This window comes from Suncus etruscus, chromosome 13, assembly GCF_024139225.1.
Source record: "Suncus etruscus isolate mSunEtr1 chromosome 13, mSunEtr1.pri.cur, whole genome shotgun sequence".
Lineage (NCBI taxonomy): Eukaryota > Metazoa > Chordata > Mammalia > Eulipotyphla > Soricidae > Suncus > Suncus etruscus.
This window is the reverse complement of record NC_064860.1, coordinates 73137369-73165126: the sequence shown is the minus strand read 5'-3', so window position 1 is coordinate 73165126 and position 27758 is coordinate 73137369. Positions and strand designations below refer to the sequence as shown.

The 27758-nt window shown below is 37.7% G+C and overlaps 1 protein-coding gene across 1 annotated transcript in view; it reads left to right on the top strand.

Moving 5' to 3' along the window:
- The window catches only part of VGLL3 (vestigial like family member 3), a 135676-nt gene that overhangs the window by 96099 nt on the left and 11819 nt on the right, over positions 1-27758 (top strand). Inside the window, exon 3 of the mRNA XM_049785586.1 lies at positions 14518-14794. Coding sequence (XP_049641543.1) covers positions 14518-14794 — 277 coding nt within the window. The remainder of the gene's footprint in view (positions 1-14517; positions 14795-27758) is intronic.

The window sequence follows — 27758 nt, the reverse complement described above, 5'->3', positions numbered from 1 at the left end:
TTTAGGGACCGGAGAGATAGCATGAAGGTAGGGCATTTGCCTTGCATATAGAAGGATAGTGGTTCAATCCCGGCATCCCATATGGTCCCTGAGCCAGCCAGGAGTGATTTCTGAGCATAGAGCCAGGAGTAACCCCTGAGTGCTGCTAGGTGTGACCCAAAAATCAAACAACAACAACAAAAATAATTCAGCTTTAAACAAAGTACATCTAATATCTATAGGAAATATTTTCTAACAAACTAGATATTTTAAAAACAATCCAGAGAAGACATGACTGTTATAAGCTTTTCAGACAAATGTATTAGTATGAACGGAATATTATAATGCAAAATATAACAAGGATACACACACACACACACACAGAGATCTCTTACATTTTCAGTACTTTTGAATGTTCTTGAAGTTACTGCCTTTAAAGTCTTGAAAAGGATAATACTGTGCACTTAAGAAAATATTACTTTTAAGTAGTTGAACTGAAAATAACTTATGATATAAATGTTCTCAGTTCTAGCCACAGAGAATATTAGATGATGCTCTTATACTCCTTTGCAATGAATGGCACAACTCTCTAAATCACTTTTTTTGTTTTTTGTTTGATTTTGAACATGGTTTTAATCAAATTAATTTAAATTTACAGTGGAACAGTATTTGTTATATAACTATTTCAGTTGTATAATATTATAATTTAACATCTGTGTTTTCTATAGTATTATCTACATCAAATCCTATAATATAATATATTCATCTTGATTTTTTTTAAAAAAATTTTAAATCTAGTTCTTTAAGACATAGACAAAGGATCATCATTAATATTACTTTATTTGAGATAGCAAAATAAATATTTATATAGAAATCTTTCTCTTTAATTCACCCATTTATTTTTGCTAGTTTTATTTTTATTTTTTGGGGTCATATCCGATGATGCTCAGAGTTTACTCCTGACTCTAAATTTAGGTATTACACTTGGAAAAATTAGTGGACCATATGGGGTGCTAAAGATTGAGTCAATTACAATGCAAGGCAAATGCCCTACCTATAGTACCCACTGTTCTGTCTGGCCTCTTGATTTTGTTTGTTTGTTGAAACACCTCTGGTAGTGTTACTGACTGTGCCCTATGGGATTCCTTCTCATGTTTACTGAATCACATGCAATACCTGGTATCAAACAGGAGTTGAATGTGTGCATGGCAATTCAAGCTTTAGCCCTTGTATTATCCCACTAGCCCATCAATTATTCAAAGAATTCATCTTTTTAACCCCTCATATAAACATGATGTTAAAAATATGCACAAACTATTTCTTAGAATTATTTCTCTTAAAAATTCACTAGCAGATAATGCAAAAGAGTAATATAATTTTAGACAGCAGAAATACTTTAAAGTCAATTCTGTGCTGTGTTGCCTTAGTTATTCATAAAGTAGGTGTTCATGAAACTAAATTATCTCTAATCCTTATATTTTTCTCATCAAAATAATGATATAAAAGCACATGAAATTATTGTGAGTACTAGAGTAGGAGGTAAAAAGTGATCAGAGCATAAATGCCCTGCACATTGCAGAACTTCATAAAACATGAATTCCCTTTGTCATCTTCTCATGAAAGCATAAAAATTATGAACACCTGATTTACATAAAACTCTTTTGTCGATATTAATCTCCTCATAGAGGCTCATGTTTTAAATCATCTAGCAAGTTTATAAGATACATTTGGTTGTTGAAAATCTACTTTAAACAAAACCATACCCTAAAACTATGACTATGTTTAACTCCAAATGAAATGATTCCTTAATAAAATATAAACTTAAGGCATCAGTACATATTTTATGAATATTAGGTGTTATGAAAAATTATGATATAATTGTGAACAAAACATGCACATTCTATGTCTTCTTGGTTCACAATTGAGAGATAAGAGTAGTTAAACACAGCTTATTCTTTAAAATATGGAAAATGCTAGAAAGAGAGTAAACAGATTGTTATTGAGATAATGGGATGAGAGGGAATGTTGAAATTGGAGGATATTTTTGTGACAGTGTTTTAATCTAATACTCGAGAAGTTCTAGACTAAGTGGGGAGAATTTTCAAAGTAAATAGTGCATGTGAAGATTAAGCAAGGGAAGTTATTAACTGCAAGAGATTAATATCTGGCCTGTACTATCATATTTTACACACATATTTTCTAAATATGAACTCATATTTCATCTGGAGATATCCTCAGAGAAAGAGGTAGTCTTTAATATTGAAGGGAAAAGAAACGAAAAAAAGAAATTTAAAATTTAGAAGTCATGTAGAGGCTAAAGAAAGAGAATTAGGTTGGTAGATTACATAGAAGAATATCAAGAGATAATTTTTGAAAGGGTTTAGTTAACACTTAAATATATGAAACATCTATTTTAAGAAGTTTGAAAAATGAACTAAAAGATTAAAAATAGATTTGACTGTAATGAGAAGAACAACAAAAAATATCAATAGGGCTATATCATTGGACAGAAGAAGGAACTATAATCAAACTAGAAAATTTTACTTGAAAAAATATTTGCACACCATACATTTGACAAAGGGCTAATAGCAAAGATATATGATGTATCATAAAAATATAAAAAAATAGAAAACCTAGAAAAATAAATAAAATCTAATCTCATAAAAATGTAAGAAGGGGCCTGAGCGGTGGCCGCAGCGGTAGGGTGTTTGCCTTGCACACAACTGACCTAGGACGGACCACAGTTCAATTCCTTGTTGTCCTATATAGTCCCCTGAGCCAGGAAGGATTTCTGAGCACATAGCCAGGAGTAACCCCTGAGCGTCACTGGTGTGGCCCTAAAACAAAACAAAGCAAAACAAAAAAAGTAGAGAGAAGATTCCCACAGACAGACCAGCATTTAGATTACCAACAGGCACCTAAAAAGCTTTATTTCACTAATTACCAAAATAAATATGCAAACTAAAATATCAATGAATTATATGTTCTAACTTTAAGAAAAATCTATATCACAAATGTCATAACTAACACTTTCTAGGAGAGTGTTAAAATAAGAAAACTTCTTACAACTGTTCTTAGAAATATAAATAGGTCCAGCCCCTATATGGGACAGAAATTTCTAAAAACATTAAATATAGATCTACCATAAAAACTTTATGGTTCTTAGGATTCATTTGAAACATACAAAACACTAATTTAAAAGCATTAATGGTTCAAACATTAATGAGCCATATTAATTGCAGTACTATTTTATAATATCCAAGATCTGGAAGCAATTCGGGTTTCCAGAACAATAAAAGTATTGATTCTGAAGTTGTTTATGTCTATACATATATATTCAATAAAATACAATTCTTCTTTGAAGAAATGTTTAGTATCCTAGTGATAGGTTTATTGTAATAACAATCACTTTTGAAGAGGTGTGAAATTTTATCCCTAAGACAATCACTGTGCTCTTAGTAAAATTTTATAGTATGATAAAACAAAAATATTATTAGAAGTAGACTGATAATGGATGAAAAGTTAGAAAGTGGAAAAAGAAAATTGATGGCATAAGATTAACGGATAGGAGAGAAAGCACTAAGAGCTAGAGAAACAAATAAAGAAGCTGATCATGAAGGAGGATCCAATTTAGGTAGGAAATTATGAAGGACAATTGAAATAAGCAGTTTTACTCTAATATATAGTTACTATTAGTGGCAACACCCTGAGATCCAGCCAACCATTTTCTTTAAATAATTGATTTAATTAAACATCATCATTACAAAATACCATATTTTCTGGCATGTAAGAGAACCGGGCGTATAAGACGACCCCCTCATTTTACAGTTAAAACATAGGTTTAGGCCTATATATTCTGTATCAGACAGAATGTTCCTGTGCTGCAACTGTATCTTCCACAGTGAGCCAATCACAACAAGCAAAGGTCCAAAGGTTATACTGTAATAGACTTCCTCTCTGACTCTGGCCAATGTGAGCAGGCTTTTACAGTGTAGATTTGGGTCCAGAACATTGTCTAATTTGCATGCATAAAAAGCCTACTTGGATTGGCTGAGTTAGAGAGGTGGTCTGAGCAGCTTGGCAGTGATTGGTGCAGGATCGAGTTGGAAAATTCGTTTTGCGGCAATATTCAGACAATTTTCTTTTAGCGGTATATTGGAACATTTTTTGGGATATACTCAGAGTATAAGACAACCATTGGTTGACTTATTTTTTTATTTCAAAAGTCATCTTATACACCAGAAAATAAGGTAGTTACATGGCTCATTGTTGGGGTTCAGTCATATAATGTACACCATCCTTCACCTTTACTTCTCCTGCCACCAAAGTCCAGTTTTCCAACCATCCACCAGGCCATCCCTTCTCTAAGGTAGAAATCCCCCCCTACTTTCTTCCTTTCCCTTTATCTCCTTCCCTTTTGATACTGTGGTCTGCACTATTGTCAATGGAGGGGTGCCTTGCATGTCACTTTCTGCCTTTTTAGCAATGAGTTCTTGTCCAGAGTGATTGTTCCAACTAGTATTGTCCTACTAGACCCTTCTCTATTCTGATTGAATTCACTGCTCTTTGTGGTGAATTTATTATCCTGGGCTGGTCCTCCTGACCATTATATCTATTGTCTCTGAATATTGTTACCATGCTATCTCTTGTTTTACTTATACCCCATATATCAGTGGGATTATTCTATGTCTATATCTTTACCTCTGGCTAATTTCACTCAGCATAACAATTTCCATGTCCATTCATGTATTAGCAAATTTCATGACTTCATTTTTCCTAACAGTTGCATAGTATTTCATTGTGTATCAGGGGTCCTCAAACTTTTTAAACAGGGGGCCAGTTCACTGTCCCTCAGACCATTGGAAGGTCTGACTATAGTAAAAACAAAACTTATGAACAAATTCTTATGCACACTGCATATATATTATTTTGCAATGAAGAAACAAAACAGATACAAATACAATATGTGACCCGTGGGCCATAGTTTGAGGACCACTGGTAGATATACCACAGTTTCTTTAGCCTCTCACCTGTTGTCAGGCACCTGGGTTGTTTCCAGATTCTGGCTATTGTAACTAGTGCTGTTATGAACATAGGAGACAGAGAGAATTTTTGTATTGAGGTATATTCCTAGGGGTGGTATTTCTGGATCATCTGAAAGCACAACTTCTAGCTTTTTGATAAATATCCATATTGTTTTTCAAACAGGCTGGACCAGTCTGCATTCCAACCAGCAGTGAAATAGTCATTTTGCCCAACATACACACCAACACTGGTTGTTCTTGTTCTTGTTCTTTCTTTTTTTTTTTTTTTTTTTTTTTTGGTGACGTGTGCTAGTTTCTATGGTGTGAGATGATATCTCATTGTTTTTATTTGCATTTCCCTGATGATTAATGATGTGGAACATTTCTTTTTCATGTGCCTGTGGCCATCTATATTTCTTCTTGAGGAAGTGTCTGTTTATTTTCCCAACTGTTGATGCTGTTGGATATTTTTCCTTGTAATGTTCAATCAGTTCTTTATATATCTTAGATAATAAGCCCTTATCTGAAGCTGGAGAGATAGCATGGAGGTAGCGTATTTGCCATGCATGCAAAAGGACAGTGGTTTGAATCCTAGCACTCCATATGGTCCCTGAGCCTGCCAGGAGAGATTTCTGAGCATGGAACCAGGAGTAACCCGAGCACTGCCAGGTGTGACCAAAAAACAAAAAACAACAACAAAAAAAAGCCCTTATCTGATGGGTATTGGATAATTAGTTTCTCCCATTTGCACTGGGCTTTGTAACCTAGTCACTATTTTCTTTGATGTGCAGAAAATTCTCAGTTTAATGTAGTTCTATTTGTTTATCTTTGCTTCCACTTGCTTGGCCAGTGGTGTTTCTTCTTTAAAGGTGTCTTTACCTTCAATGCCATGGAGTGTTCTGCATATATTTTCCTCTATGTACTTTTTGTTTTCAGATTTGATAGTAAGGCATTTAATTCATTTTGATTTGACCATTTTGAATTGTGTTAAAGAGATTTCTGTGTTCCTTTTTCTTTGCATGTATTTGACAAGTTTTTCCCAGCCCTAATTATTGAAGAGGTTTTTTTTTGTCCCACTTTATAATTTTTGCTCCTTTATCAAAAATGAATTGTTCATAAGCCTATTTGTCCAACTCTGGCTGTTTAAACCTATTCCACTGATCTACAGCTGGTCTGTATTCCAACGTCATGGGTTGTTTTTCTGTTTTTGTTTTTGACTCACACTTGGCGGTGCTCAGAGGATACTCCTGGCTCTGTGCTCAGAAAACAGTCCTGGCAGGCTCGGGGGACTGTATGGGATGTCGGGATTCGAACCATCTTTCGCCCTGGATCAACTGCATGTAAGTCAAACACTCTATCACTGTGCTATCTCTCTGGCTCTAACATCATGTTTTCTTTTTAATATATTTTTTATTTAAGTAACATGATCATATTTGGGTTACAGTCATAACCAGAACACCCCTCCCTTCACCAGTGTAACATTACCCCCTCCCCCTTCCCATCCCCTGCCTGTATTCAAGACAGAAATTCTACTACAGTTATTTGTTTTTAAGTTCAGTAAGTTGTATTTTTTTTCCTTAAAGAATAAGAGTAAAAAAATATAGTAAAGGTGTGATAATGGCAATTGCCATTGTTTGCATAGGCCCAGAAAAATGGGGAAAATGGAAAAAAAAATCCTTGACCTGATTACAAAAAGGCCTCACCCCAGAAGTTTATTGGCATAAGACAGACTCTTGGTTCCAGGCATACCAGTCCAACCAACTCCAGTCATTCTCAAGGTCCCGGTGAAACGTTTTCACACTTTAGCTATTGTTGGTATCAGATTCTTATATTTAAAGACTCTGGATTCTGTGCATTTCTTTCATTGATGTCAGGCTGATGTGGAGTATCCTCTAGTTTCAGCATACCATTAAATGCGGAGCAATTGCCCTGCATGCAGACTGTTGCTAGGTGTTGGGAGCACTCTTTGGAGTAAGTCAATGCCAAAGCAGTGGTAGGTCTTCCCTGGTTCCTGGTAATGTTAAAGACAATTGTGGTTGTTTCCACAGATGGTATCCATTGTTCAGGTGTGTGTGTGTGTGTGTGTGTGTGTGTGTGTGTGTGTGTGCGATGCCCATTCTTCTGAGGCCTGAGCCAAATCATTATGCCAATGTTCAGGGTAAAAGGCCTACTTACATTACCAAATTTGTGTTCCCATCTCCATTAGATAAGAACTTGTTTGCATATGTATTATTTCCCCATTTTAATGTGCCTATGCAAAAGAAAAGCAATGCCACAAGATATTGTTGGTGCATCTGGGGGCCAACGAATAAAGTCCAACATTCCCCATAACTTGGTACAAACATAAAATCTATACAGAGATATTCTTCTACCAGTTTTGCTTATAAAACAGATCTCAAAGGGGGAAATCAAACAATCAAATAACAAATCCAGTGGGCAAAATTGTCATTATATGAGAATATTTGAAAAGAGTTATAGATGTTAAGGGAATACATCTGAGATACACAAAGGAGATACAAGTGACTCTTTTATGTTTTAGAAATAGTCAAGAGAGAGGGGGGTGTTTCCAAGACACCTCTTTGGTCTTGATTGGACAAGCAAAGAGAGCATGGAGCCATGTCCTCCCTTTGTTGCCTGCTGAAGCTACTGACTCCCAGAGAGGCTTTTGCTTCCTAATTGCTGGAAGTTGAAAGTTCAGCAAACCCTCCCAGTCTCTTGCAGGAATAAGGAAGCCTGGGGTCTCTTTTAAATTGCACCTCACTGGAACCCACTTGCTGGGACCTTGAGCAGGTGTCCAGGAATAACCCTGGGGACGGGGAGGAAGGAGAGAGAAGGCTGTGGGGGCAGCCGAGGCTGCATCTTCACCTTATTTTGGCCAAAAAGCCTACAGCATGGAACCTTGCCGTGACGCGATGCCTGCTGAAGCTTCAGACTCCACCCAAAAATTACTGTGAAAGATATGTAATCCACCTTGGCCAAAACAAAAATCATTAGTACAGAAAATGGTTAAATGTGTGGTAACAAGAGATGTTTAATGACTACCATTTTTAAGTACAATTTAAAGTTGGGAAACTTGATTTCTCCCATACATTTTTTGGTAGAGGGGTGGCTTAGGATTACTTTGTCTGTTCATGGGCATTTATTTCTCCATTTTGAACACAATAATTGCTTTTTCCTATGTTGTGTCACGTCTGCTCATAGGACTCTTTGGGAAAAAACATATAGTTACTCTAAGTCCTCCATTTTAGTAATATATCTCCTATTAGATATATTATATATAGAGAGAATATATATATATATATATATAGAATATATTTAGAATATATATAACTCATTTATATTCTTTCTGTAAGGAATGGCTACAAATAAAAGTCTAAAAGCTATCTTGACAGGGCTGAAATCGTTTGCATTTCACATCAGTGTGGTACTAACGTTTTATTCAAAGGGTCATTGTGGCCATTGTGATTATGTTGAGGTCACAAAGATCATTAAGAATAATATTCCTATTTTGGAATTTAATCACTAAGTACATTAATTTAATCTTCATTCTTTATTATTTGTTTATTTGTTTTCGGGTCACATCAGGCAGCGCTCAGGGGTTTCTCCTGGCTCCATGCTCAGAAATCGAAATTGCCCCTAGCAGGCTCCGGGAACCATATGGGATGCTTGGATTAGAACCACTGTCCTGCATGCAAGGCAAACGCCCTACCTCCACGTGATCTCTCCGGCCCCTTAATCTTCATTCTTAACTGCTTTTGATACACAAAAGACACTATAGTATTAGTTTCTATATTAAAAGGTAATAATGTTTTATACTGGAGTTCAGCCCCAAGGTGAACTGACCTGAAGCAGAGATGCCATGAGGATTAAGTAAATGAGGCAGACATATGAGAGACAAACATGGGGCCAAGGGACTTCCAGCTTGTGAACTGAGTAACTAGACTACCCTCCAAATATGATATTTATTTTCCAGTGTCAATCAATATGAAAAGAAGGTCAGACATTAGTAACAGACATTAGTAACAGACAAAAGTAGCTATCTAAATCCTAACCAATCTGTGAGTGTTTACATCTCAAAAGGGGTGTGTGAAGGAAAGAGGAAGCTAGGCTCCATGCTCCATGCTCCATGCTCAGAAATCGAAAAAGAAAATCCAGTGGATTTTCTTCCTCAGAGAGAGATGGCAGACCAAAGAGAGAATACAGGATCCTCCTAAGCAAAAATTACTCTTTGCTGAGGCCTGTGTTCAGGTAATTCAAATTAAGAGTACTTAAATCATCTCTTTCTACCATTCTCCTCAGACTATGAACTTTCTATAGTTAATCTGATTTATTTCTTGGTTGTCTTTATATACAACAGTTCTATGCTATAGTCTAGACATTATTCTGCCTAAAACAACCTTGCTTATGCATTAGAATGCCAGGAATTTCTAATATTGATAAACCAATTTCATATTTATAATGATATCTTGAGCAAACTGTATCATTAATAGACTAAGATTAGGTCAATGGATTAATCAATAAGCAAATGTTTGATTTGAGACAATGATATACACACATATACATGTGTGTACGCATTAAAGATATCATATATTGAATTGCACTGGTTTCTCAACCTAAGGAAAAATCCTCATTTTTTTTCTGTCTTACCTAAACAAGTATTGGGAATTCCACTTCCAGTTACTACTCCAAGAAATGCCTCCCTTTGGGGAGTTTTGGGAATTTATCCACTAAGTTTATACTGGAAAATTCTAGACCATTCTTGTAAGTAAATTAGATATGTGAGGTTAAAAAGCAACAATTGTTCAGCTCTGACTCAGAAAAGTTGTGAATATTGAGGTTACAGTGGTTGGAAATGAAGAGTAGGAAGATGCATGCCAGATGGATAGAATATGAATCCACAGCAGGACTAAACCAGATGAGAAATGGAACAGAATGAAAGAGTGAAAAGTAAACATTTGAGGAACTTTGGATTTAAAGTACAAATACTCATATCAAATCTCAATGCTACTTTATTTCAAGTAACTATGACACCTTTGGTAATAGATATGACACTATGTACAGTGGTCAGGTGGCATTCTCGGCGTGGGTGAGTCACTAAAATGCACGTGGCAGTTATTTTTCTCCACCCATTTTCAGCAACACCCATTGAAAAAAATCCAATTTGGTGCTGGAGAGATAGCACAGCAGTAGGGCGTTTGCCTTGCCTGTTCCTACTCAGGACAGAAAGTGGTTTGATTTCCGGTTTCCCATATGATCCCTGGAGCTTGCCAGGAGCAACTTCCGAGCGCAGAGCCAGAAGTAACCCCTGAGCACCGCTTGGTAGGACCCTGAAACCAAACCAAACCAACCAAACAAAAATAATCTAAGACCCTTATTTCATGCAAGTATAGTTGTGTACTTTGTATACCTGTAGGTAAATATACTTAAACGTATATAAGTATGTACATGTGTATATACACAAGTTTGTATGCATGTAAATCGACTCTCCTGCATCCTCTTACCATGGGATGACAAAAAATTGAACAAGAGGTCTGAGGCTTTGATTTTTAGATTTTCCTTCAATTCCCTGAGAGACTTTCATAGATCTATGTGCATGTTTATCTAGGAAAAAATGTCTTTGAGCAAAAGAATGTGTGGTTTTTAAAATTATTTGAATGTGTAAAATCTTATATACTTGAGGAAAATCAATATATATGCTCTCCTACAAGAACTTCAAACTTAACTCCTCTTACAGTTGTTATTATTTGGTTTTGGGGTCACACCTCGAAGTACACAAGGGTTACTGTAGACTTTGCACTCAGAAATTACTCCTGGCAGGCTCCACGTTCCATATGGGATGCAAGGGATTCAAACCATGTCAGTTGTGTGCAAGGCCTTACCCACTGTGCTATTTCTCAGGTCCCTACTGACTAATCTACTTTTTACTAGTAAACAAATGAAAATGCCAATCTTGGAAAAATCATTTTCACCTTTTATTTGATTCTTCTTGTTTCTAATTTTCACAGACTTTATGTTTATTCTTTCTCAATCAGTGCAGTTACTTTTAGACTTAACTAAATTTCCCTGGACCTTTAAGTACAAAACCTATACATATTCAAGAAATATATCTTGGAAATACGTTTTGGTTGGACAATAAATATTATCAGCACACTTGAGGATATTAGGACACAGCAAGATGCCAGCATGGAGGAACATTTGCATTAGATCTAGCTGTGCTCTATTTTCTAAGCCAAAACATTCAAAATGTTAGCTTTGCATAATATAAATGATCTTTGGAAGAATCTAAGAGTCAACTATTGAATACATACTTGCATGAGATTATCAATTAAAAGAGCATTAATGTATTGGAAAATAATGTGAAAAGTTTAAGTGCTTAAATCTAAGATCTGTTGTTGAGAAAAGACTCCCCAAAAACTAGCTAAGTGGTCCTATTCATTCATTCATTCATTCATTATTTATTTATTATTTATTCATTATTTACATTCTAGAATTTAGAATCTAGATCCTAAATATTCTTATTTATATGTCCTTCTCAATGTAACATATAGTAGAAAGTCTGAAAAAGATTTTTAAATCATTATCCATGTCCTCACATTCATGATTTTAGTCTTTAATTTTTTCAGAGTTTAAAGCATTATAAGTTTATATGCTACTGCAAGAATTTTCCTGGATATATTCTACTTGGTTCAATATATAACTGAAATGTAAAGATAAAAATCACAAACTTTGCTCTTAACCATTCATGATCATGTTGAAGAAACAAGCAAATAGCATTTTTTAAGTCAGTTAATAGTTATTAAAATGGTAAAAACAGTTCATAGAATTGGAAGTAACTGGAATCTGATATTCCATTTTACAAAACTAATTCTTTTCTTTCTTTTTTTTTTTTTGTGGTTTTTGGGTCACACCCGGCAGTGCTCAGGGGTTATTCCTGGCTCCAGGCTCAGAAATTGCTCCTGGCAGGCACGGGGGACCATATGGGGTGCTGGGATTCGAACTGATGACTTCCTGCATGAAAGGCAAATGCCTTACCTCCATGCTATCTCTCTGGCCCCAAAACTAATTCTTTTTGTTTATTTGTTTGTTTTTGGGTCACATCCAGCAGCACTCAGGGACCAAAGGTGGTTGGTTCAAATCCCGGCATCCCATATGGTCCCTTTTGCCTGCCAGGAGCTATTCCTGAGCAGATAGTCAGGAGTAACCCCTGAGCACCGCCGGGTGTGGCTCAAAAACCGAAAGAAAGAAAGAAAGAAAGAAAGAAAGAAAGAAAGAAAGAAAGAAAGAAAGAAAGAAAGAAAGAAAGAAAGAAAGAAAGAAAGAAAGAAAGAAAGAAAGAAAGAAAGAAAGAAAGAAAGAAAGAAAGAAAGAAAGAAAGAAAGAAAGAAAGAAAGAAAGAAAGAAAGAAAGAAAGAAAGAAAGAAAGAAAGAAAGAAAGAAAGAAAGAAAGAAAGAAAGAAAGAAAGAAAGAAAGAAAGAAAGAAAGAAAGAAAGAAAGAAAGAAAGAAAGAAAGAAAGAAAGAAAGAAAGAAAGAAAGAAAGAAAGAGCTCCTGGCAGTCTCGGGAAACCAAATGGGATGCCAGGATTCAAACCACAGTCCTGCATGCAAGGCAAACGCCCTACCTCCATGCTATCTCTCCAGCCCCAAAGCTAATTCTTTTAATACAAATAGCAAGTTAAAATTAATGGGTAGGTACTAGTATAGAAGATTTGGTTAGATAAGTGGGAACAATAGTTTAATGACTAGTACAGTGGCTGAGGCACTTCCATTGCAATCAACAGACGGACATTTGATCCTAGGTATCCCATATGGTCACTATACAATGCCAGGATTGATTTCTGAGCATAGGCCAGGAACCCTTAGTACAGCTAGGTCTGAGTTCCTAAAACAACACCAACAATAACAAAAATACCCAAATTATATATAAGTACATATAACACACATATATGTAAACATATATAGTTGTTTTGTACTTGTGCATCTGTATTAGTCTGATAAGACTGCTGTAACAAAATGCCAGTGAAACGTGGTGACTTAAACAGTAGAACTGAATTATCTCAATTTTGCAGATCAAAGTTTTAGATCCAATTTCCCTTGATATTAGGTTTTGAGGAGGCCTCTCTTTCTGACTTGTAGATGATGGCATACTCAGAGAAGCCTCCCATGGCCTGTTCTTGGTGCCAGCACACTAATCCCTGATGTGTCTTTCTCTTTTTTATAATGATACTTAGGGCGGATGCCGCCCTTATGAGGTCATTCAAGTCATTTTATCTTAATTACTTCCTCACAGACCTGTATCCAAAAACATTGTCACACAGGAGGCCAGCATTTCAACAGAAGAATTTTTCAGACACAAGTCAACTTACTGCATCCTTGTATTTGACATCAGATGCCTTTTCTCTAGAACAATAATTTCTGAAAATAAAGTAGCTACTCTTGACGCCAAGAGGGGAATCTCTAAGTTTAAGGTAAGAAATATTTATTCAAGGTATTGTTGATGCAATATACAAAAAATAAAGTTTAACTGATTTATTCCCTACCGGATTATATTGACTATGATCCTCTTCACTGAGAATTTACTTCTCTGGAAACGATTATTTGTGGCAAATGCAAGGAGACAAATGCTGTAATAGTGGTGAAATAGATGTTGCCCACTGCTCTTGTCTGTCTGAGGAAACCAGATTGGTAAAGTCAGAAAAACCTGGCATAGCCCCCTAGATTACTATAGCATGAAAGTGTGTAAATTTAAGGTAGAGACTGACTGTAAAAAAAAAAAAAAAATACAGCTGCATTCTTGGCATGTGCGCACTTGCATTCAAGTAAACTCTCACCCCAGGCAGTAGCAGCGACTGCGGCTAGGAATTGCAAATTTTGTCCCTTCCTCATCGCAGCTCTTTGCACCCGGGTCATTCCTTTGGTTGTGCCTTGAGCCTCGAAACTCCTAGTAAAATAAAATCTAAGCAGTGCTCGCCTTGTCTGCCCGGTGCTGGGGCCCAGCTTGGAACCCCAGCAGCTGCCAGGGTGTGCGGAGCCTCCCTCATACCATTCCCCTCCCACCACCAACCACCCGCCTCTGGGAGGCGGGAAGGGAGGGCTTGCAACTTTGCTCCAATAAGCAGCCGGCCCTGCCCTGGAGTCCCCCTGCTGGGGGACACTCCGGGCCGAGGACCCAGTTGGAGCAAACTTTGCAATTGGGGGCCTCCCCCCCCTTGTCCCGCTGCCCCCGCCTCCGGGCCTTCTCCCAAGCCCGGCTAGCTGATGTGATAGGACCAGCCCGGGGCGTGCATTGTGTCTCTTCAAACCAGATTCCCCGGGCTTATCCCTAAGGGTTGCAAGAAGCTGCGGAGCGCCGGTCGCGCGGAGCCAGGCGCTGACATGCTGTCACCGCGCGGGGGATAGATAGCTGCGTCCTGGAGTGGCGGTCTAAGCTCGGGGACCTGGGGGACACCCGCAGGGGCTGAAGATGAAGGTGCCCGCGCATGGGCCCCCACTGATTGCCAATCATCCCTCCGCAGCAGCAACCCGCGCCTTGCGCGGAGCCCGAAGCAGCCTAGGATCCGCCTTCTCCGCAGTAGCAGCTGGAGCAGCGACAGAGGCGGCCGCGCGGGTGGCCCGAGCACAGACACAGGCGGCCGCAGCTCCGGGGCCGCCGCTGCCCCGGTTGCCATGAGTTGTGCGGAGGTGATGCATCACCCCCAGCCGTATGGAGCGCCCCAGTATCTGCCCAACCCCGTGGCTGCTGCAACCTGCCCCACAGCCTGCTACCACCCGGCCCACCAACCTGGCCAGCAGGTGAGTCACCTCCCAGGCAGGCTGCCTGGGGGCGGGGGCGAAAAGGGGGGGAACCCCGGAGTATCGGGACCTCCTGCCGGGGCCCAGATGGCTTTGGAGGATGCTCTGGGATGGGAGGGAGCGTCCGAAGAGGGGACTTTGGGGGAGCTGCTGGAGAGTCCAGGCGGGGAGACAACGCACCTGGTAGTGGGGTTTGGGGGTGCTGCTGTCACCTGGGGTCAAGGGTTTGTGCCAAAATCGGGCTGGTCCTCTGAGGCTTCTCCCAAGGCAGCCCTCCTTGGAGATTCTGTGAGTAAAAGTTGCTTTTTTTTTTTTTTTTTTTGGCAACCTGCAAATTTGGGTTTGCTTGCAAGAGCCAGAGAATGTTTGGGGTGCGGGTGGCACTGGTCTAGTGGGGAGGTCTTCTGAGCCTTTCTTTGCATCTGGTGCAATCAGTTTCCTAGGGTTTTTTGGGGGGGATGCAATCTTCAGGCGTGGGCCCCATGGATCAAAAGATTATGGTTGCACCGAGGAGGGTTTGCTCCGGATTTGCAGTTAACTCCAGGGCAGGGATGGATTGCCACGTTACTCTGGTTTTGTTAGTAATTCTACATGGGATGTTAGAATTATTCTCTTGGATTTAAATGCCTCTCACCCCCCCCCCCCAGCTAGGAGGAACCTTGGTATTTGGGGGGGGGGGGAATGGCAGGTCTATCTTCACTGTGTCTGAACTGACTGATAATATGAGGGAGAGATTGAGGCTGGTGCCAGGGACTTGAAGGTGTCCCTCTCCTAGGGAAAGTCAGGTAGTAAGGAATTTAGGTGGTAGGCACTCACTAGATTCCCCCGGACCTTCTCTGGACATCCCCAGAATGTAGGTTCGCCTCACAGTTGAACTCACACACATGTGAGCTCCCAAGAATTGGATTGGCCCCCAAATCGGATCTGCAAATCGGTTTGGAATGGATTATTTGGTGAGGTTTAAAAAAATCATATTATCGAGACAGTTGGGTGTAGCCAGCCATCAGGGAAACTTGTTTTAGGAATCCCCCATCCACAGAATTTATCTTTTTGTCTTTCTTACGAACCTCATGCAAATTGTGTGGTTTAAGAATTAAGCTTTTCTAATTTAATGGGACTTCATCCATTGAAAGTTCCAGTGAATTTACAAAGCTAAACTCTTAAACCATACAATGCCTATCTATATGTATATGGCTGTATATATGTATATTTATGTTCTCCTGTTTCTTTGCTGGAATTATAGTGCTACTTTTGGGTTAGCAAAGATTTGTTTAGGGTGGAGGGTCTCTGAAATTCAGCTGAATCTGGGGTTGTAACCTTTCCCCGAAGATCTATCACTTAAAGAGTTTGATATTCATCAGAAAAGATTATACTTACTAGTTTAAGTATCTCAGAGAAAGTTTCCTTTCTAATGAATGGGAAAGCTTTTTCTAACTTGTGGTGGAATGGGAAATTGAAACACTTTATTTTTATTGCTTTCTTTTTCCATTCTGACTTGTAAATATAAAAGAAAACTGTATAAAAAGAAAGCCATTCAGGTACAAACTAGGCAAGTAAGGCAAAGGAAATGGATATCAATTTTATTTTATGAACACTCCCTTCCAGATGAACCATGCTTTCCTCTCCCTTTTCCTCCATCTCAGACACTGGAGAGCCCTCTGATTACCAACTGGAATGTGGAAGAACAACAGAGTTAAATTTTATGAAACATTCAGAAATGTAGCTTTCCCCCTTAAAAGTCAGATGAACGAACGTGTAGAAGTTTCAAGTAAGGTTTTATTTTCTGCAAATGTGAAAATTATTCCGTGTAGACAAGGGGGAATTAAGAATCAGGGTAATCCTTTGAGTTAGAAAATAAAATTCAGTAGCAGAAAAAAAAAGACAAATGACTAATACTATAATTTAGTATTTAATTAAGAAGTAACTCCAATACTTTTGATTTTTACAATTGGTCTAGGTTTCAGGTTCAGATCCTGAAATCCTTTCTTTTGATCAAACCATCACCATGCTTTCTGGAATTTTTGAATAGCCAAAGTATCAAAATATTAGCAACTTTTACTATACTTTAAGCTTTTTTTGAAGTCATGTAAAGAAAATATTGGACTGGTGTGACCTTAACAATTTAGTTGGGAATGTGTTTGGGGATTTTGTGTTGCTTTTTTGGGAAAAATAACTTGTTGGAGATGACTTTTTGTCAAGGATAGAAACTGACTATATATAGATAGGTAGCAAATAACAAGAGCCTTGATAGTCTAACTACTGATTTTTTTTCTGTCAAGATTTTATTTTGATGACCTACATTTTTTTTTGAAAATAATAAGTAGATCAGGAAATTCTTATCAGACTGACAACATTTTTAGAATATGTGGTGCGTGGGTGAAGTGGGACTAATATTGACTTGGCCCTAATACAGTCATAAGAGAATACATATTTTGGTTGTTTTTTGCATTCCATAAGGTTTTATCATTATTATCCATGAAGATTGTTCTCTCCATACATGGGAAGTAACCCCCTAATAGAATCTTGCCTGGGAGACAAAAATAAGGATTAGAACTCCTACTGAATTTAGAAAATTGATTTTTTGAGGTGGGGGTTTTAAGGAGATGTGAATGAAAGGAGCAACAGAAGTGTTAGAGATAGAAAAAGTTTTGAAGCTTAATGTTGGTAAAATATTTTAAAAAGAGAAGTTTGTTTTATAGTACTTCCATATTGATTTGTAGTGGTGTGTCACTGAACAGATTTTTCCCTCAAAGCTGAATAGATGTGAAGTTCTTATAATTATACTAACATGGTTTATTATAATATTTGAGGGGCCACACCTAGCTGTGTACTGGGCTTTTTTCTAGCTCTGCACTCAGAGATTACTCTTGTTGGGCTTAAGAGACTTTTTCAGGGTGACAGTGATTGAACTCAGCTTTGCTGCACCTAAGGCAAGCACCCTACCCTCTCAACTATCACTCCATCCCAAATGATATATTTTTAAACATAGACATATTTCCTCTAAACTGTGATCCTACAGATGGTGAATAGTTTTTTTTTTTTGAGAAGAGTTTTTGAAGTAATGTAACTCTGAACATGTGTGTTCTCAACTTTTCTTCATAAAGCTCAAATCTGCATTTTACATAGAAAGGTTAGTTTCTTATAGAATGTTTTACATATATTATAATGGATAATAGATTAGACTCTTAAAGACATAATTACCAAGTATAACCACAGGTTATGTTGAGATGTGTTTTTGAGGATATGGTAGGTTAATATCTCTCAAAGTCACTTCTTAATATGTCTGAAGAGTTAGGTTGGAGTTGTGGTACAATGGGTAGGGCATTTGCCTTGCATGCCCCCAACCAGTATTCAATCCCCAGCAAACCATATAGTCCTCTAAGTCCACCGGAAGTATTTCTGAGCTCAGAACCAGGAGTTAGTCCTGAGCACAACTGGTTATGGCCCCTGACTGTGAAAAAATTACATATGTATATTATATTACCTGGCTGTGTATAGCTTCATTTTGCTTTAAAAGTCTATCTGCAGAGGGATGCGACTATTCCTAGTCACTTTGTCCAGCATTATTTCAGAGTATGAATTTATCAACTCTTCAAGTCTTCTCTGGAGGACACTTGATTCCATCTAACAGCACATGTTCTACAGACACATGACACTGCAGAGTGTGTGTAGCAGGGAAAACATTTATATTCTTACAGTGAGTCCACAAATAGGTGGCAGGAAAAATGAAGGAAAGTAGACTTCATAGATGCCCCTCATGATGAGGGAACTTTTCATCTGAAATGCAGGCAGTCTTTTATTATCTAAACATGCTCTCTCCCACATATTCATCATGTTAGCATTAGGAAGAAATTCAAAACAAAACTTTTAGAATTGTGTAATTTGTAGACAAGGTCATAAATGAGACAAACCATAATTTTTAGTTGTATGTACCTCAGGGTTTTCTAATAGTCTCACTTTGGGTTTCATTAAACTTAGATATCATTTACTCTGTTCTCTTTATATTTTTTGATATCTTTATTTAAACACTTAATTACAAATATGAATTTTAGGTTTCAGTCATGTAAAGAACACCCCCCTTCACCAGTGCAACATTCCCATTCTCTTTAATGGTAACAGTTTAGATATGTGGGCATGCTTTTACTCTGGAAAATTGATTGTTCATATTAGGCAGATTTCTAGTTATAGGCTTGTAAATATTGTTCACTTCTTAAGTCTTTCTCTTGATCCTACCACTCAGAGTTGAACATCAAACCATCTGAGATTGTTTTATTGGGGAAAAAAAATTCAAGACTGGAAACACACACTTGAATTCCTCCTTTTACAAGTGAAGGAATGAGAATATTTCTGGCTAAAAATTTCCAGGCAAACTGGAGTTAACATTATGACCAGTTGCTTCCCTTATACTCAGGGCAGCATCTTTCCACAATGCTTCGCTGTCTCCCAAGAGCATTTTGAGTATTGCACAATAAGCTTATTTTTGTTTAGTACTCCAAATCAACTTTTTGATAAAGAAGATTAATATGCAGTAGATTCTTTGGCCTTGGAGTTAGAAATTCTTTCCAAGTCCTTGGTAGTGTACTTTTTGAGTTTAGACATTCCAAAGTCCTTTTGCAGGCATATGTAATATGCTAATGACTTTTGCTATCCACGTTGCATCTTTTGTTGATAATGCCGGATCTCCACTTAGCAAATGAACATTTATTTTATATTAAAGGAATATGCAGGAAATGGTATTAGCAATCACATTTAAGTGCTTCATATTTTATTGCTTTGCCAATATAAGTTGAGATTCATTAAGAAGACAATCATATCCTAAGTAATGCCACTAACCAGTCATCTTAGTTAAAGCACAGGGTCTAATGCTTGCAACCATAATCAAGGATTTGAATGTATCTTTAAAATTCCATACAGAATTTCTTTGATATAGCAAAGCTCACATAATTTTACAATATGAATCTTTAAGTAATCCTCAATTTTGGGCATCTAAAGATGTTTCAGCCAGAAAATTCAAAGCTAGAGGAAAATTGTAATGCTAAAATAATAATAAAACCAAACTTGTTTCTGGCAACCAAACTTGAGGTTGTTAACAATAAATAATAATAGGCTTGACATGTTTAAATCCCTGAATAGCCAGTCAGGACATCAATGCCAACTCAAAGTAATACTGTTTGTACATTTAAATTAAGGGTATTTTTGACAGAACTAGAGAAATTCTACTTCACATCTTACTTATTGAACCTCCCACCTATGAAGTTGGGGTAGCAGGAACAAGACAATTAGGATGTTTAGAGTTTAGAGAGTAAAGCCTTGCTGTACTCCCCAGCACTCTTTAAGCTATATTGACTCTAATAAATAGTGTGTTTATTTCTGTCTTATATCTTTCACTACAAGGTTACTTTTTTATATTATCAAAATAGTATGCTCCTGATACCTAGGACAATTCATAAAGCAATCTTGTGAGTTAGCGGACTGTCATTCTAATACCTGGCTATTTAAATTGGATCCCATTTTTCTAAGTCATTACAGCTAGCCTTCATTTTATTTTTAAACATGACTATGTCCAGTAGAGAAAAGAAAAAAAAACCAGAAAGTTAAGTTACTATTTACACACAAAAATATTATCCTAGAAGCAAAAGATTTCTTTTTTTTTTTTTTTTTTTGGTTTTTGGGCCACACCCGGTAACGCTCAGGGGTTACTCCTGGCTATGCGCTCAGAAGTCGCTCCTGGCTTGGGGGACCATATGGGACGCCGGGGGATCGAACCGCGGTCCGTCTCCTAGGCTAGCGCAGGTAAGGCAGGCACCTTACCTCCAGCGCCACCGCCCGGCCCCGAAGCAAAAGATTTCTAATATATTCATTTCACATTCTGGCAAAGGCAGTGAAGGAAACAATTTTGGGCAATACTGTCTTAATTTTTCAAGAAACACCTCTTCAGGCAGCTGGCTTTCTACTTTAACTATTCATTTAGGAAGACCCTAAGAGTGCCTTGAACTGTTAGACCCAAACATCTGCTGCTAGGAACAAGTCATAAATGCTGTATTTATGGATATCTTAGTGAATACCACATTGATGCCAAGAGTGGCTTGATCTGGGGTAAATGAAATATTTCTCACTTGTTTCCTTTAGGAGAGAGAGAGAAGAAAAGGAGAAATGAATGACCTAAAGTAAACAGGTGTACTCTTCTCTTAAAACAATATTGTTGTATTATTCCAAACACTTGTCCTTGTGGGATTTAGTAGGAGGACTTGAAGGATGTATGCTTTGTTGTTACTCTGAAGATAGATAAAGGAAGTACCCAAACTAATTAATTACTAGGAATTGAGCTAGATGACCCATGTCTAGAAATAAATGACTTCAATAGGCTGTAGGGATAGTGTTGGCAAGTGTCCTGCAAATTTAGAGGAGGCAGCCAAAGAAACAAAATTAAGTGTGAATTTGTCTAGAGCTCCAGCATGTTGCTTATTAGGATATAAAGTTGGACAAAACTTTGATTTAATGAATTCAAAATTCCTCATTTTCAAGAGAGGAAGCTGGGGGCCAGATCATTCAATGACGAATAGACTCTTATGACTACTTCTGTCACACATTTTCATTCCAATTCTTTCTACAAAATTCCTTTCTCATTTGAGCATTCATAGTAATAAGAAAACTAGTAATCATTAAAAGAAAAGCTAAATACATCTAGTAGTTAATTATTTAATAAAAATAATGGTAATATCTTACTTTTCTTATTTGAGGCTTCTTGATTATTAGCTACTTTGGAGAAATAATTGATTTTATGACTAATAAGCCAGAGGAACAAATCACAGGCACCCTTTATTTTCTATTATGGACCCTATATTTTTAGCTAACTACTAGCAGTTTTATTTTAAGGACCAATAAATTTACTTTTGTCTGTGTGGCTCCAACTCTTAGCACACTCAGTGACAATCAATCAGAATTGACAATTTGATGAATAACAGATACATTTTTAAAAAACTCAGACCCTAAGTTTAGTAACCTGATTATGCAAACATCAAAAATTTATACATTGGAAACTGTTGTTTCATTCAAATAACTAGTTTGAAAGAGAACACATACCCTTATGATGTGATCATAGCTTAAAACATTTTGGGAATGCAAATTTTGAAATCCTCTCTAAGCCTGTGGCCTTTTTTCTTTCTTTCTTTTTTTTTTTTTTTTAAACATTCTAAAGACTGAGGAAGTTTTATCCTTGGAGGGACTCTGTTTAGTTTTTAACAATGAACAGAATCATTTAGAGAAAAATGTGGTAAAAAAATGCTGTGAAGTAATCAATCATATTAAGTCACATTACTTTGGTTTTGTATCTCCCTGTATAAAAATAAATAAATAAATAAATAAATGCAAGGTCAGAGAGATAGTAGAGAGGTGAAGGGGCAGGGGAAGGACCTTGCCTCGCAGATGGCTGACTCTGGCTCATCTCCACATCGCATACGTTCCCTTGAGCAGCACAAGGAGTGATTTCTAAGCACACTGCTAGGAAGCTCTGGGAATAGTTGGGTGCGGTCCCACCAAAATCCAACTGAGCAAACAACAACAAAAACAATAACAGGAAACACAGATTCATGAGGTATGACTGCGTTTTTATAAGTTGTCTCTAATCACATTCCCAAAAGCAGATTTCCAGAAAAATAGTACGCAAATGCACTAAATATCTCAATACATACGATTATATTGGCAAATTAACGTTGGCAATTTTAGCATAGAACTTTCATTTCAGTTGAGGCACACGTTTGCATATGGCTGACTTGAGTTCAGTCCCTGGCACCCTATAAAGTCCTGAACTTCCAACCTGAGTGCAGAGCCAAGAGTAAGCCCTGAGCATAGCTGGGTGCTTTACAAACCAATAGTAACTCAGTTTCTTGGATACATAGCATTGCATTACATAATAGTTATAACTTTGGTATAAAAATAAATATTAATTTTATATTATAAAAAGTGATTTAGAGTCTCAAGTTATGGTAATAACTTTAGACTAGCCTTAGTAAAATGTGATATCATAAGAATTGTGAACTTCTGTTTGTTTATGCAATTATATATCATAAGAGACTTAACTATTTTAGTCTACTTTGTTGGCATATCCATTGTAAATAGACAGAATGCAAAGTAATTCCTTCTCTGCCATTTACTAATTAGATGATCCTAGCTAAGTACACCTGGTTTTGAGTATGGAAATCAGGAATAATAATTCTAACAAAATATTTGAGTGCTATAGTTAAAGAAGAAGAAATATATTGAAGTTAATATGTCTTTCTTACCCAACTTATTGCCCATTACTCTGATTTCTTATTCTCCAAATAGTTTGAGACATGAGACTTACTGCATTTAGAGAAGATAGCCAACAGAAATATTAAAAAAAATAGTTGTTTCCAAATATTTAATAGTTCATTAATTACTTTTGTTTCCTTAGGAATAAAGTTTCCACATATATTCAGTAATCATTTGGCATTTTGTAGCTTGATCTTTTAGGGAGTTAGTGGGATTTGGCTCCTAATGTGGAAGTCTTTCTCTCATCAGACACATCCTTTCTTTTGAACATTCCTGAGTTCCTTTCTCTTGTGCCTGATGGTCTACCATAAGGCTTGAGGTATTGCCTGTGCTGCTTTGGCTGACTTCTTTCCACTGCTTCCTATGAACTAGTTCTGACTCTGTAACTATTCATTAACTTACGGCTTGGCTCATTTCACTTGGATGAAAATTGTCATTATGATGTGATGGGCAATGACTAATCAAATATGCACATCAAATGTGTCATCTCACAAAGTTTGTATCCTTTTCTGATAATTGCCTTCCCTTCTTCCCTCCCTCCCTTCATTCTTTCTCACTCTTACCTCCTTCCTAACCTCCCTTATTTCTTTCCTTCCTTCCCTCATTCCTTGCTTTTTCTTTTCTCCCACCTTTTTTTCTTCCTCCATTCTTCTTTGTTTTGTTGTTGTTGGTTTTTTTGTTTTTGTCTTTGTTTTTGGCACACCCGTTTGATGCTCAGGGGTTACTCCTGGCTAAGCGCTCAGAAATTGCCCCTGGCTTGGGGAGACCATATGGGACGCAGGGGGATCGAACCACAGTTCTTTCTTGGCTAGCGCTTGCAAGGCAGACCTCTAGTGCTACCTCACCGGCCCCTCTTCTCCATTCTTCTACTCCTTTACTGCTTTCTCCTCCCTCCTTCCCTCCTTCCCTCCTTCCTTCCATCCCTCCTTCCTTCCTTCCTTCCCTCCCTCCCTCCTTCCCTCCTTCCCTCCCTCCCTCCTTCCTTCCTTCCTTCCCTCCTTCCTTCCTTCCCTCCCTCCCTCCTTCCTTCCTTCCTTCCCTCCCTCCCTCCTTCCTTCCTTCCTTCCTTCCTTCCCTCCCTCCTTCCTTCCTTCCTTCCTTCCCTCCTTCCTTCCTTCCCTCCCTCCCTCCCTCCTTCCCTCCTTCCTTCCCTCCCTCCCTCCCTCCTTCCCTCCTTCCTTCCCTCCCTCCCTCCCTCCTTCCCTCCTTCCTTCCTTCCCTCCCTCCTTCCTTCCTTCCTTCCCTCCTTCCTTCCTTCCCTCCCTCCCTCCCTCCCTCCTTCCCTCCTTCCTTCCCTCCCTCCCTCCCTCCTTCCCTCCCTCCCCCCTTCCTTCCTTCCTTCCTTCCTTCCTTCCTTCCTTCCTTCCTTCCTTCCTTCCTTCCTTCCTTCCTTCCTTCCTTCCTTCCTTCCTTCCTTCCTTCCTTCCTTCCTTCCTTCCTTCCTTCCTTCCTCCCTCCCTCCCTCCCTCCATCTTTTCTGTTGCTCCACTAATATTTAGGGACTTCTCCCAGATCAGTTCTTGGGAGTCATTCCTAAGGTAGTGCTCAGGGGACCATGAGCCACAGGTGTCCTGCAGACAAAGCATGCACTCCAATCTGCTTAATTACCTTCCTCTGCTGATTTCATTGTTTTGGATTTTAATCTTTATTTTTAATTTTTTAAGAGAGTGTTTAGGGTTTTAATCTTTATTTAAATGTTTTTATTTAAGAGAGTGTTGGGACCACATCTGCCAGTACTCAGGATGTATTGCTGGCTTATTAGGGTGGACTCTAGGCAGTGCTAGTGGGAACCTATGTAGTATCAAGGTCTAATCAGGGTTAACAAGGCAAACTTATTAATTCTTTCACTAGCTTTCCACTTCCCTCCACCCAGGTTCTTTTTTTTTTTCTTTTGTTTTTATTAGTAAGTCTTTAGTTCTCATAAGAAAATCATGCAATTTTGGAAAGTTTTAAATGGTTTTACAAATTGTGCATTTTGGGAATATGTGAATTACCATGTCCTTCAACTTTGATTCAGAAAATCTTATTGAGGGGTTGGGTACAGTGGATAGGGTGCTTACCTTGCATCTGAGCAATTTGGGTTTAATCCCTGGCATCCATAAACTCCTCCAAACACCACTAGTAGTATTCCTGAGAGCACAAAAAGCAGTTAAACTAAACATTTTTGGTGTGATTAAAAAAGAAAACTAAAAATAAACAAAGGCAGAAAACATTGTAGATTATTTGAAAATCATGCCTGGTATTTAAATTTTCCATATTGTTCTCAGAAAATAAAATTATACTAAGGAGTTTTCTTCTCGTTAAGTGAACAAAAAATATGATAGAGCCACAAATCAGTAAGAGATGGAGAGATAGCAGACATGAATGTAAGTTCTATCTCTGCCATCCTAAGCAGACTCCTGACCACTGCTAGGTTTGCAGTAGGCAAAGCACTGAACCCTAGAGCTCACTTGACAAATCAAATCTAACCTAGAGTTGCTATGGGTCCTTCAGAATTGCTTGGGAGGCCTACCCTCTTTTACTGAAGTAAGCTCACTACATAATAATGCATTTAGTTTTTAAAGGGCAAAGCATCTGATTGGGATGTGTCCTTAAATGAAAGAGCACAGGCCTAGCATGCATGAGACCCTGGACTCCTTCCTTGGCACTGCACCCCTCTCCATCCTCCCAACACTGCAGGGTGTGGCTTCAAGGAAGAGGCAAAGGATTGCTTTAGAGTTTCCAAAACATAAATAACAGAAAGCATGTGGGGAATATGTAATAAAGTGTGAATGTCAGCAGATGCATAAATTGCTATTTAAGTTTCACATTTCTGTTTTCTTCATGCTCACACTTAATTTTTTTAAATGTATGCAAATTCAGTGTTTGCAATTTAGTAGATACCAGACCTTTTAGATACTCTAGAATTTGTATTTGAACCACAGATGTTGATAAAGCTACACCATGTGTGTGTATGAATGTACTGTATACTTAAATATTTAATTGGTTCACAATATTCTACAAAAATTAACTTCAGATTATCTGGTTAAAAGTGCAAAATAGAATGCTACTATATTTTACATTCTGCCTGTTAATAGGCTCATATATATCTTTATTTTAAATTTTAATTGTTTGACAACTTCCAAAACACATACTTGATTAGTAAGAAAAACTGCCTGAAACATCAGGGACAGTGAGAATAATCAAATTTATTTCCCAAAGAGGTTTTATTTAGAGGTATTTTTATAGAATTATAGTCATTTATATATCAAATGAATATACATGTGATAGAATACATTGACATATGTTACACACATGGAATACAATATTATATAATATAAGTGGAATCAGTATCTACAGACAGCATGGTCATTTTATTTATTTATTTATTTGGAGATAGAGCTTAAATTTAGGAAGTCACAATTGGAAGACAAATGTTTAACTATTGTGCTGCCTCCCTAGCTCAGACAAATGATATTTAAAAAACAAAGTGTATTTTGATTCAGTGGAAGATTTTCTATTGTGTTTTAGTATTTTATGCTAGACATTCTTTATGTTTAAACTATTTACATGGAGCAAACAAATTAAAAAATATAATGGAATTATGGCCAGAGAGATAGCACAGTGGTCGAGCATTTGCCTTGCATGCAGCCAAACCAGGACATATGGTGGTTCAAATCCCAGCATCCCCTCATGGTCCCCCAATCCTGTCAGGGGCAATTTTTGAGCAGAGAGTCAGGAGTAACCCCTGAGCACTACTGGGTATGACCACAAAACCAAAAAAAAAAAAAAATTGGTGGGACCGTAGAGATAGCATAAAGGTAAGGCATTTGCCTTGCATGCAGAAGTTTGGTAGCTAGAATCCTTACATCCCATATGGTCCCCTGAGCCTGCCAGGAGTGATTTCTGAGCATAGAGCCAGGAGTAACCCCTGAGCACTGCCAGGTGTGACCCAAAAACAAAAAGAAAAATTATGTAATTATCAGAATATTATATAACCTTCATATGATTGAAATATATAGCTTCATGGGGCTGAAGAGATAGCATGGAAGTAGCGTTTTTGCCTTGCATGCAGAAGGACGGTGGTTTGAATCCCGGCATCCCATATGGTCCCCAGAGCCTGCCAGGAATGATTTTTGAGCATAGATCCAAGAGTAATCCCTGAGCACTGCCAGGTGTGACCCAAAAAACAAAAAAGGAGGAAAAAAAAAGAAAAAAAAAGAATATATATAGCTTCAATTCAAATGCTATACATTAAAATATAAGACAAATGCTCTTGATAATAATAGCTGATAAAATTATATTTGATTTGCAGTTTTCAAATCTTTTACACACATAGATAATTGATTTCATTCTTCCTACCAATTAAGTGTTAATTGGAGCAAAATAAAACTTGCATTTCTTTGGATAATTAACACAGCAGGACTCTTATTTAAAGTATACACTTTAATATTAAGCAAATGAAATGATTAATGCTAAGCCAGACTCACATGATTCTGAGCTGTGTTTTAACAGTAAAGAAATAATAGTTTCATGGATTATGATGAACACTTGTGCATGATCAAGTCTGTAGATTTCTGTAGATTGTTTTGTTTTCTTCTTCTTTTTTTTGTTTTTGTTTTTGGGTCACACCCGGCAGCACTTAGGGCTTACTCCTGGCTCAATGCTCAGAAATCGCTCCTGGCAGGCTCGG